This window comes from Phyllobates terribilis, unplaced genomic scaffold (genome assembly GCF_046119375.1).
Source record: "Phyllobates terribilis strain yellow unplaced genomic scaffold, ASM4611937v1 Scaffold_4__5_contigs__length_816908805, whole genome shotgun sequence".
Taxonomy (NCBI): domain Eukaryota; kingdom Metazoa; phylum Chordata; class Amphibia; order Anura; family Dendrobatidae; genus Phyllobates; species Phyllobates terribilis.
Window position 1 is genome coordinate 545,567,621 of NW_027362764.1, and position 12,025 is coordinate 545,579,645.

Genomic DNA, 12,025 nt, shown 5'->3' on the forward strand with positions numbered 1-12,025 from the left:
AACACCGCTCTGCTGATTGGTCGCGGCCGGCGATTGCGACCAATCAGCATTATTGGCGCCAAATTTAAACCCCGCTCTGCTGATTGGTCGCGATGCCGGCCGCGACTAATCAACATTGTTGCCGCCAAATTTAAACACCGCTCTGCTGAATGGTCGAGGTCGTGACCAATCACCATTATTGGCGCCAAATTTAAACACCGCTTTGCTGATTGGTCGCGACCACAACCTATCAGCATTATTGGTGCAAAATTTAAACCCTGCTCTGCTGATTAGTCGCGACCGCCGGCCGTGACCAATCAGTGATATAGTTGCCAAATTTCAACACCGCTTTGCTGATTGGTCGCGGTTGCTGGCCGCGACCTGTCAGCGATTTTGGCGCCAAATTTAAACACCGCTCTGCTGATTGCGCCGGGTCTGCCGCATACATATTCTAGAATACCCGATGCGTTAGAATCGGGCCACCATCTAGGTTCATGAAATAATTTAAAAAAAAATTGACGTGGGGCTTCGCACTATATTTGTGTCCAGCCAGGTACAGCAGGCAGGAACGGGCTGCCCCCAACCTCCAGCTGCCTATTTGTACCTGGCCGGACACAACAATATAGGGAAGCCCTTTTTTTCTTAATTATTTCATGAATTTCATGAAATAATTTAATAAAAAAATACGTGGGGCTTCGCCCTATTTTTGTGTCCAGCCAGGTACTAGGGGGCTGGAATCTGCAGCGCAGGGAGGCCCAAGCTTTCTGGGTCCCCACAGCTGCAAATTGCAGTCCGCAGCCACCCCGGAAAATGGCGCATTCATAGAAGCGCCATCATCTGGCGCTGTACCCAACTCATCCAGGGCCCTGGTGCGGTGGCTCACTGGGTAATAAAGGGGTTGGGGCCAGCTTGGCATTATCAGCTGGCCCTAAGCCCGAAATTCATGGGGTCACGCCAATATTAGACATGACCACTATGAATTTCTAGTAAAGTATTTAAAAAAAACACAACACCCAGAAAAAAGTCCTTTAATTGAAATAAACACACAATTCTTTATTGTTCTAAATTAAACCATACTTACCGTCACGCCCATTCCAGCTGAAGCCAACGATCTCCTGCAATAAAAGTAAAATAATAAAGCAACCTCATCCTTACCTTTCCATGGTTCCCACGACAGCTTCAGCTCTGCTACATCGAGATGACAGGCTGGACCGCAGCAGGATACTGCCATCTAGCCTGTCATCCCGCAGACACTGAGAAGCGCAGGCTTGCTTGCGCTCCTCAGAGTCTGGCTGTGACGGCATCCAGATGAGCCGAGGTCATGTCCAATGAACTCAGCTCACCTCATGTACGTCACTGACAGCGTGGAAGAATTCTCCTGCACTCAGCGCTTCAGCGTGAGAATTCTCCCACGCTGTCAGTGACGTACATGAGGTCAGCTGAGTTCAATGTATATGAATGAGCTCACCTCATGCACGTCACTGACAGCGTGGGAAAATTTTCCTGCACTCAGCGCTTCAGCGTGAGAATTTTCCCACGCTTTCAGTGACGTGCATGAGGTGAGCTCATTCATGTTCAATGAACTCGGCTCACCTCATGCACGTCACTGACAGCGTGGGAAAATTCTCACGCTGAAGCGCTGAGTGCAGGAGAATTCTCCCACGCTGTCAGTGACGTGCATGAGGTGAGCCGAGTTCATTGTTGGCTCATCTGGATGCCGTCACAGCGAGACACTGAGGAGCGCAAGCATGCCTGCGCTTCTCAGTGTCTGCGGGATGACAGGCTGGATGGCAGCGTTCTGCTGCGGTCCAGCCTGTCATCTCGATGTAGCAGAGCTGAAGCTGTCCTGGGAACCATGGAAAGGTAAGGATGAGGTTGCTTTATTATTTTACTTTTATTGCAGGAGATCGTTGGCTTCAGCTGGAATGGGCGTGGTGGTAAGTATGGTTTAATTTAGAACAATAAAGGATTGTGTCTTTATTTCAATTAAAGGACTTTATTCTGTGTGTTTGTGTTTTCTTTTAACTTTGACTATGGGGTTAGTAATGGGGGTGTCTTATAGACGCCTCTCCATTACTAACCTGGGCTTGATGTCAGGTGGCATTATAAGCTGACATCAATCCCAGCCCTATTACCCCACTGCCACCGCTACAGGGCAGTGGGAAGAGCGAGGCTAAGTGCCAGAATTGGCGCATCCTATGGATGCGCCATTTCTGGGGCGGCTGACGGCTGGTGTTTCTAGACTGGGAGGGGGCCAATATTCATGGCACCCTTCCTGGGCTATTAATATCAGCCCCCAGCTGTCTGCCTAGCCTTTGCTAGCTATTAAAATAGGGGGGACCCCACGTCATTTTTTTTGGGGGGGGGGTCCCCCATTTTAATAGCTAGTAAAGGCTAAGTATTCCGCTGGGGGCTGATATTAGTAGCCTGGGAAGCTCCGTGGGTATTACCCCCTTCCCAGGCTTCAAACATCTGCCCCAGCCATCTGCTTAACCTCCGCTAGAGCCTAAAATTACGGGGAACCCCACGCCAATTTTTTTTTAAATAAATCCTTTATTTTAACACTAAATGACAAGTACAGTAATCAACACTATCACTGTACTTCTTATATATGTGACTGACATGTTTCTATCTATCTAATCTATGTGTGATGCTCTATTCCTTCTATTCTAAATTGTCGGGTACAGATGCTGAATTGCCGGCCGGCTTTTTTAAAGAGACAGTGCATGAAAACACTATTATTTTTTTTAATAAATCCTTTACACTAAATGACAAGCACAGTAAGCAACACTGTCACTGTACTTCATATATATGTGACTGACATGTTTCTATCTATCTAATCTATGTGTGATTCTCTATTCTTACTATTCCAAATTGTCGGGTACCGCTGCTGAATTGCCGGCCGGCTTTTTTAAAGAGACGGTGCATGAAAACACTATTATTGTTTTTGATAAATCCTTTACACTAAATGACAAGTACAGTAAGCAACACTGTCACTGTACTTCATATATATGTGGCTGACATGTTTCTATCTATCTGATCTATGTGTGAAGCTCTATTCTTTCGGTTCTAAATTGTGGGGTACCGGTGTATGCCGCTGCTGAATTGCCGGCTTTTCATGTTTCACTGTGAGCACTGTTCCCATCGATTTGGGCAATCACTGTAATGCCACATCCACCATGGCTGTGGCATTACAGTGAGTGGCAGACAATCCCTGCATGATTGGTGCTCTAAATAGCGCCAGACATGCAGGACACGCTTTTGGTGCACGAACAGTTATCGAACATAACCTCGAACAGCCGAATTTTTTGCAAATCGTTCGGGTTCGTCGAACAACTCGAACACCGCCCAAAACAGCTCGAATTTGAGATTGGCGAACAGTTCTAGTCGAACACCGCTCATCTCTAGTCATGGTGCATGTTGTAATGTCACACTATGCACCACAACCTTACAATGCACACTCAAGGTATGGATTTCTGGACATAACTAGGCCTGGGCTTAGTCCGTACATAGATAATTAGTGTGTACTCAGTTAGAGCAGAGAGGTGCTGATGGAACAGGCCTGTAATGCCTGGATCATGCAGAAAATTAATTCATCGCACACTCATAGAATAATTTCAGTGGGTATTTATTTAACAGGTGAAGCTCCCATTGTCATTATGGATCACTAATGTGTCTAAGAAGGCTATCTGGCTTTTGTCATAGTTAAGTGTGAATTGGAGCTCGGGCCTAATGGAGTTGAGATGTGAGAAGAAGGTAGTTAGTGATTCAAATGGTCCCGACCAAATGAGGAAAATGTCATCGATATATCGATGGTAGGTATTGCAGTGTACCTTGAAAAGGTTATTAGTATACACAAAGTCCTCTTCGAACTTATGCATTAGTGTACGCCGGAACTACCGGCGAGCCCATTGCTGTCCCACACGTCTGTATGTAAAAGTCGTCCCTGAACAGAAAATAATTCTCATGAAGAACAAGAGAGAGAGTAGTGTCAAGCAGAATTGAACCGATGAAGGTGACAGGTTAGACTGTAGTAAGAGATTCGAGGTGGCCTCTAGTCCTTGATAAGTGCGTCATCGTAGGGGGACGTGGCCAAAACTGTGACCCCCCCATCTTCCATAGTCCTGTCTATGATTGACTAATTGCCTCCACTGGAGCTATGTATATTTTTACTGCTTTTATTGTTATATTCTGACACTGTTGTCTCTCTTTCCAGTAGCGACTCAATGAATAAGGCCTATGTTGTGGCCGAAACGTCTACTGTCGCCTTCACAAATTGTCGCTTGCACACCTATGGTTTGATCTATTAATTTTATGCCTGTTAAATAAATACCCACTGAAAATTATCCTATGAGTGTGCGATTAATTAATTTTCTGCATAGGCCTGGGCTTAGTCACAGACAGGAATCCTGGCCTAGCATGAAGATGCCCTGGTTTCAGTGTGAAAATGTAGTAAGAAGAAGCGACGAAGACTGTATAAGGTAGAGTGAGCAGTGCAGTTGGCCAGAGAAGTGAGCAGTGAGGTGAGTATTAGAGGTTTTATAGATGACCACCATTTTGCTGAATGTGTGTATTCTGGAAGATCTGGATTTTTGTAGAATTCAATTTCACTAGAACACTTTTGCCCAACTATAGACCTTAATTTACCCATTAGGCATGTGTCTTGGGTATTGTCAAACACCTGTTACAAAGTAAAAAATGGAGGAGTATTGTTTATTATATATTTTGACAAATAAAGAAATAAAGAAATTGTATAGACTGAAGAGTAGAAAACATGATTTAAAGCATTTGCTTTGGAAATAAACATACCAAAACCATGATATACGAGTATTTTCATGAAACCTCTCCAAAAGATCACCTATTTTAAAAGACCATCACTGCTCTAGAACACATTTTGTGTGACAATTTATATTGACTCTTCAATGGTAGGAATTGCAGTGAAATTGTTCTGAAGCGCCAAAAATGCTAACAGAAATTTTAGAAACTGAATACTTGGCTGTGGACACTGTGCAACCCTTTGGGAAAATCATATAAAGTCTTTGATATCAGTAGTAGTCCTAGTAAATTTGGTAAGAGGAAAACAATGTTATTAGAGGTTATTCTCTAAGATACATCTTTTGGTCAATACACTGCATTTAATATGTCTGTGCTAGACAAAGTTCTGATAACTGTACTGGATTTGTAGAGCAGATTTTCATCTTCTAGAAGAAAACAATGAAGGTCTATATTCTATCATGCTTTGATGTCCATCTTATGATTATAAAAAGTCAAGTAGAATGTGTAGGGTGGAATAGATGAACACAGTTCTAGTCTCAGCTAGGAGTTATATACTGAATCTTCTGAATAAAAATGTAATATCTGATATTCATTCTAGCTGGAGAAAACAAATAAAGATCAGATTCAGCACAAGTCTAGGGCCGCTATTATTTATACGTTTCTAACACTTGATATGACAATCTGAGAGTTGTGGAAGCAGTTCTGCTGAACATTATTGATAATCAAACAAATTAGTCTGTGATGCTTTTAGATGAAAGATTTAAAATGTTACTTCTGAACAATAGATTCTCATAAAGAAAATATTTGTTCATTAAATTTGACTGATAACGCAAATACTTATCAAGAGTATACGCAAGTGAAAAGTAAAAAAAAAAAGGTTTATTTAGTTAAAATATTTAAAGGGAATCCGTCGCCATGTTTTTGCCACCTAATCTGGGAGCAGCGAAATGTAGAGATAGAGACCCTGATTCCAGCGATGTGTCACTTACTGAGCTATTTGCTGTAGTTTTGATAGTCACGGTTTTATGAGCAGGAGATTATTATAATCCTCCATATTCATGAGCTCTGTATAACCCTATCTCCACCACTGATTGGCAGTTTTTTGCCTACACACAGTGTACACAGAAAGCTGTCAATCTTCAATGTGGGTCAGGTTATACAGAACAAAACTGGTAGATCTGCAACAGTGATTTCATCAAAACAGCAGCAAGCAGCCCAGTAAGTGTTACATAACTGGAATCAGGGTCTTTGCCTATCAATCATGCCGCTCTCAGATGGGGTAGCAAAATTTTGTGACCTATTCAGTTTACTAAAAGTTAGTTTTTTCTTTTTCCATATAGTGGAATAATACATTAAATCTAAAAGATCAAGTAACATGTATTGCCCTTGAATATAAGAAGATTATTTGCAGATGACAGATAGAAATAAACAACCATTCACTTACCTTCCTGATTCAAAGGTAAACCATGTTGAGTCCCTTCCATATCTTCTTAAAGAGCTTAGAGGCCACATAACCAACTTCACTTTTGCATTGTGTACATCCCATAGGTAGATGTTTTCATGTGTGATCTGCATTGTGCATTCCCCATAGATGTCTAAATTTGGTGTTGGCATAAGATACACATTGAACCTCTCTAGATAAATATAAAGAGAAAAAAAAAAGGAGAATGTAATTCATTTCAGTATTATAATATGATAATATCCTTTACAAATCCCAAAATTCTGCATGGCCAATACGCTCTTAGCATCTTACATATATCGAAATGTACATCTTCAAATAGAAAATAATTCACATGACTTCACGCTTTTATTAACCCTGCTGTTCTGTTCGGTCAAAAATGACAGAATTTGAAATTTGATATTTTATAAAATTTTCATTATGCAGTTCTGAAACTTGTGATTAATTGACTTTTCCTCATTTGAGGGGTTCTTACTATGGGTAGTTTTTTTTTTGTTTACTCTTTGCTCCATGGTTTTTTTACACTTGTACTGTTCGGTCAAAAATGACTAATAGCCTTTTATACTAATCTCCAGCTATTTTTTGAGTAAAATAAAGAAGTCATAATCTCATTTTGGACTATATATTGCATCTACTACTATTTATCAATTTATCTAGGTCCTTTTGGTCCATGCAGATTTACACATACATACATTTTCAAATTGCGATACAGCAGATGGATTCGCTTCCAGTAGAGTTATGTGCAAATTTTTTTCGCTGTATCGTATTTACCCTGCTGTTCATATAGAAATAGTTCAATTCAGTTGTCAACATTTCACATTGTAAATTAAAAGATTTTCTTATTTTCCTTGTGTTAGCTGGTTCTATTACTGTGTTGGGAAAATCACTGGTTAGCCCATATATCGAAGAAAGAAAAGTAACACCCAGAGATGATGGAGCGGCAGCCATTGTCCACAGGATCCAACAGCATGCTAAAGAAAGTGAACCAACGGCTTTCAGTGGCACTGCTACCATACCCACGGCCTCCACCAGCAACGCAACCAGCCTAAAATGGAAACGATGCGCCTTCTGTCCAACATTGAGTAATCACAAAACAAATGTGATATGTTGCAGTTGTGCAAAGTACTAAAGCAAAAGACATGTAAATTATAATTGTGACAAATGCCAACAGTAAATTTAACACCTGAACCTTATTTACCATTTTATCTAGAAGAAACTGAACTTTTTTTTTTAATTAATTTATTTTTTCTAAATATATTTAGATACAGTTTGATGTTATTAGTTATAGTTTACAGTTATATAAAAATATTTTTTTATGTGCCAATGTGCAATATGCATGAATATTGCAATAAGGCCATGTAAACATTTTTGATACAAAAAAAAATAAAAATTAAGTTTTTTATTTCATTTTTAATTATTTTATGAACAACCATGTTCACACAGAGTATAATAATGCAACAGGTATTCAAATAAAACACTTAAATTAGCTAAAAGTCAAGACTTTAATAGGTCCGGTCAAAAATGTCCGGAAAATTATAAGTGTATAGTAGACCCGAACAGAACAGCAGGGTTAATGGCTTTTAGTCAAATTATGAATAATTATTCTGAATATGAAAATGTGTGATATTTGAAAAAAATTGTCTTGTGACAGCAAACAATTTAATGAATGGAGTAAGATCATGTTATTAGTAAGTTATGAGACAAAAACATTTCTTTGCAGTGATATAATGAGCCCCAATTAGGTAGTTATTTTGCACCCACTTTGGTTAGGTGAGCAGTGTGCATACATTAGCTGTTATGGCTAATCTGATGCTAAGCGCCTATTGGCCATACAATACTACATCTAGGCCAGTTAGTGTATAGAATAATAGCTAATCGCTTTGTAATTCTTGGTATAATATATTCATACATTCTCATATTTTTATGGAAAATTAGATCAATTTATTGTACCACGTTTGTAGAATTGTTGACTATTTATTTAAAATGGTTTGACGTGCTAATCATGCCTTGGAAGAAGCCACAGATAGACAAAATGTGAGTTCAAGTAATAAAAATTATTTTTATCATAACACAAAAGTATTTTCTTTCTTTTATATACACTGCTTAAAAAAATTAAGGGAACACTTAAAGAGTAACCTTTGTTTTAATTTTTATTTCATAAATCAATAGTACCCATGAAAATAAGAAACTTTGTATTATATTGTATCAGAGACATCTGCTTCTTCTTCCTCCAGGACTGATCAGTCATTATCAAAATTCTCAGTTCTGAGGCAAAATCTGTATTTAGATACAGGCTTCAGCCCTGTTATGTGTAACAAAAGTGCTCATCTGCTATTAGCACCGAGCAACTCATAGCAGTTCAGCAATGACAACCACAGGGGTCTCCTGCAGACCCCGGGTTGTAATGCCAACCCATCTGCGCCTCGCAATCATGTGACAGGGGCACTGATGGACGGCGCTAATTATGCCCTTCTGGAGCAATCACATTAACATGTTAACAGCCGCGGGTGGACCACAGCTGTTAGGGGCACATGTCATCTGATGAAATCAGCTGTCATGTGCCTGAAAAGGTGCGGGCTCAGCACCGGCTTCCATAACACCTCAGCAGTGTCACAGGCTGATCGCCTCCATGCCACTATGCCGCATTGATGCAGTAATTGATGCAAAAGGAGCCCCGACCAAGTATTGAGTGAATTTACTGAACGTACATTTCAGTAGGCCAACATTTCAGATTTTAAAAACATTTTTCAAGCTGTTGTTATAAAGTATTCTAATTTACTGAGATAATGACTTTTGTGTTTTCATTGGCTGTAAGCCATAGTCATCAACATTAACAGAAATAAACACTTGAAATAAATCACTCTATTTGTAATGACTCTATATAATATATGAGTTTCACTTCTTGTATTGAAGAACTGAAACAAATTAACTTTTTGATGATATTCTAATTTTGTGAGATGCACCTGTAGGTTGAGAGACTCATGGTGATTTATGGTAGACATTATTAATCCATTGTGCCCCAGTTTTTACAGTACTCAAAATTCATGATTTCTTCACTGGTTAGATCTTTTTCTTTACATGTACAGCCATTTTAATATTTAATCAGGTGTTTCTGAGATCCATACAACTTTTTTATGGTCCCATTTAAATAATTAATCAATGGCACTTTCTTGGAATTTAATGCATTATTAAATAACAACATAAACACCACTCTATTGGGTGGTTTTAACCCCTTTATGACGTGGTATATAATAGTACGCACCATGTCATAACCCCCTGTTTAGCGTGGGCTCACCATTGGATCTATGCAGTTGATATGTGCCCGCAACAGCCGCGGGTGGAATTGCGATCCACCCGCGGCTGATAACTAGTTAAATGCCGCTGTCAATCTCTGACAGTGACATTTAATTTGCGCAAACCGGATGTGCGTTACTTAACTCGCCCATCTGTGACCTCTCACATGATCGCGGGTCACCGATGGGTTGGCATGACAACTCGGGGTCTGCAGCAGACCCCTATGGCTGTCATGGCCAGATTGCTATGAGCGCCGCCCAGTGGTCGGCGCTCATAGCAAGTGATCAAATCTGCTACATAGAGGTGATCTGATCATTGCCTGTATTTAACAGAGCCGATCAGGTAATTGCTGCTTCTAGTCTCCCATGGAGACTATTGAAGCATGCAAAAAGTAAAAAAAAAATGTTTTTAAAAATATTAAAACAATAAAAAAAATAAAAAAAAGTTTAAATCACCCCGCTTTCGACCTATTTAAAATAAAACAATAAAAAACCCACATACACATATTTGGTATCACCACATTCAGAATCACCCGATCTATCAGTATAAAAGAATAATTAATCAGATCGGTAAATGGCGTATCGAGAAAAAAATTCTAAACGCAAGAATTACGTTTTTTTTTGCTCGCCGCAACATTGAAATAAAATGCAATAACGGGTGATCAAAACATCAGAACTACCCCACAGTGTTATCAGTAAAAAGGTCAGCTCGACGTGCAAAAAATAAGCCCTCACCCAGCTATAGATAATGAAAAATGGAGATGCTACGGGTCTCGGAAAATGACACCATTTTTTTTTTAGCAAACTTTGGATTCTTTTTCACTGCTTAAATAAAAAAGAACATATACAGTGCCTACAAGTAGTATTCAACCCCCTGCAGATTTAGCTGGTTTGATAAGATGCAAATAAGTTAGAGCCTTCAAACTGCAAACTAGAGTAGGTTTTATGAACAGAAGCATAAATCTTACAAACCAAAAAGTTATGTTGCTCAGTTGAATTTTATTAAATTTTAAACATAAAAGTGTGGGTCAATTATTATTCAACCCCTATGTTTAATATTTTGTGGAATAACCCTTGTTTGCAATTACAGCTAATAATCGTCTTTTATAAGACCTGATCAGGCCGGCACAGGTCTGTGGAGTTATCTTGGCCCACTCCTCCATGCAGATCTTCTCCAAGTTATCTAGGTTCTTTGGGTGTCTCATGTGGACTTTATTCTTGAGCTCCTTCCACAAGTTTTCAATTGGGTTAAGGTCAGGAGACTGACTAGGCCACTCCAACACCTTGACTTTTTCCCTATTGAACCAGGCCTTGGTTTTCTTGGCTGTGTGCTTTTGGTCGTTGTCTTGTTGGAAGATGAAATTACGACCCATCTTAAGATCCTTGATGGAGGAGCGGAGGTTCTTGGCCAAAATCTCCAGGTAGGCCGTGCTATCCATCTTCCCATGGATGCGGACCAGATGGCCAGGCCCCTTGGCAGAGAAACAGCCCCACAGCATGATGCTGCCACCGCCATGTTTGACTGTAGGGATGGTATTCTTGGGGTCGTATGCAGTGCCATCCAGTCTCCAAACATCACGTGTGTGGTTGGCACCAAAGATCTCGATCTTGGTCTCATCAGACCATAGAACCTTGAACCAGTCTGTCTCAGAGTCCTCCAAGTGATCATGAGCAAACTGTAGACGAGCCTTGACATGACGCTTTGAAAGTAAAGGTACCTTACGGGCTCGTCTGGAACGGAGACCATTGCGGTGGAGTACGTTACTTATGGTATTGACTGAAACCAATGTCCCCACTGCCATGAGATCTTCCCGGAGCTCCTTCCTTGTTGTCCTTGGGTTAGCCTTGACTCTTCGGACAAGCCTGGCCACGGCACGGGAGGACACTTTCAAAGGCTGTCCTGGCCGTGGAAGGCTAACAGTAGTTCCATAAGCCTTCCACTTACGGATGATGCTCCCAACAGTGGAGACAGGTAGGCCCAACTCCTTGGAAAGGGTTTGTACCCCTTGCCAGCCTTGTGACCCTCCACGATCTTGTCTCTGATGGCCTTGGAATGCTCCTTTGTCTTTCCCATGTTGACCATGTCTGAGTGCTGTTCACAAGTTTGGGGAGGGTCTTAAATAGTCAGAAAAGGCTGGCAAAAGAGATCTTTAATCCACACATGTGAAGCTCATTATTCTTGGTGCCTGAACTACTTCTTAATACTTTAGGGGGACTAAACAGAATTCTTGTGGTTTGAGGGGTTGAACAATAAATGACACTCTGAATTAACTTTTTACGTTTTAAAAAAAAAAAAAAAAAATTTGCTGCAGTGCATTTCCCACTTCCAGGCTGATCTACAGTACAAATGTCACAATGCCAAGTTAATTCCGCATGTGTCAACCAGCTAAATCTGCAGGGGGTTGAATACTACTTGTAGGCACTGTAGATGTTTGGTGTCAATGAACTCGTAATGGCCTGGAGAATAATAATGGCAGGTCAGTTTTTGCATTCAGTGAACATGGTAAAAAAATAAAAA

The 12,025-nt window shown here is 40.4% G+C and overlaps 1 protein-coding gene across 1 annotated transcript in view; it reads right to left on the reverse strand.

Annotated features, from left to right (window-relative positions):
* Window positions 1–12,025, reverse strand: part of DOK6 (docking protein 6) — a 746,130-nt gene that overhangs the window by 331,095 nt on the left and 403,010 nt on the right. Inside the window, 1 exon segment of the mRNA XM_073676947.1 lies at window positions 6,200–6,389. Coding sequence (XP_073533048.1) covers window positions 6,200–6,389 — 190 coding nt within the window.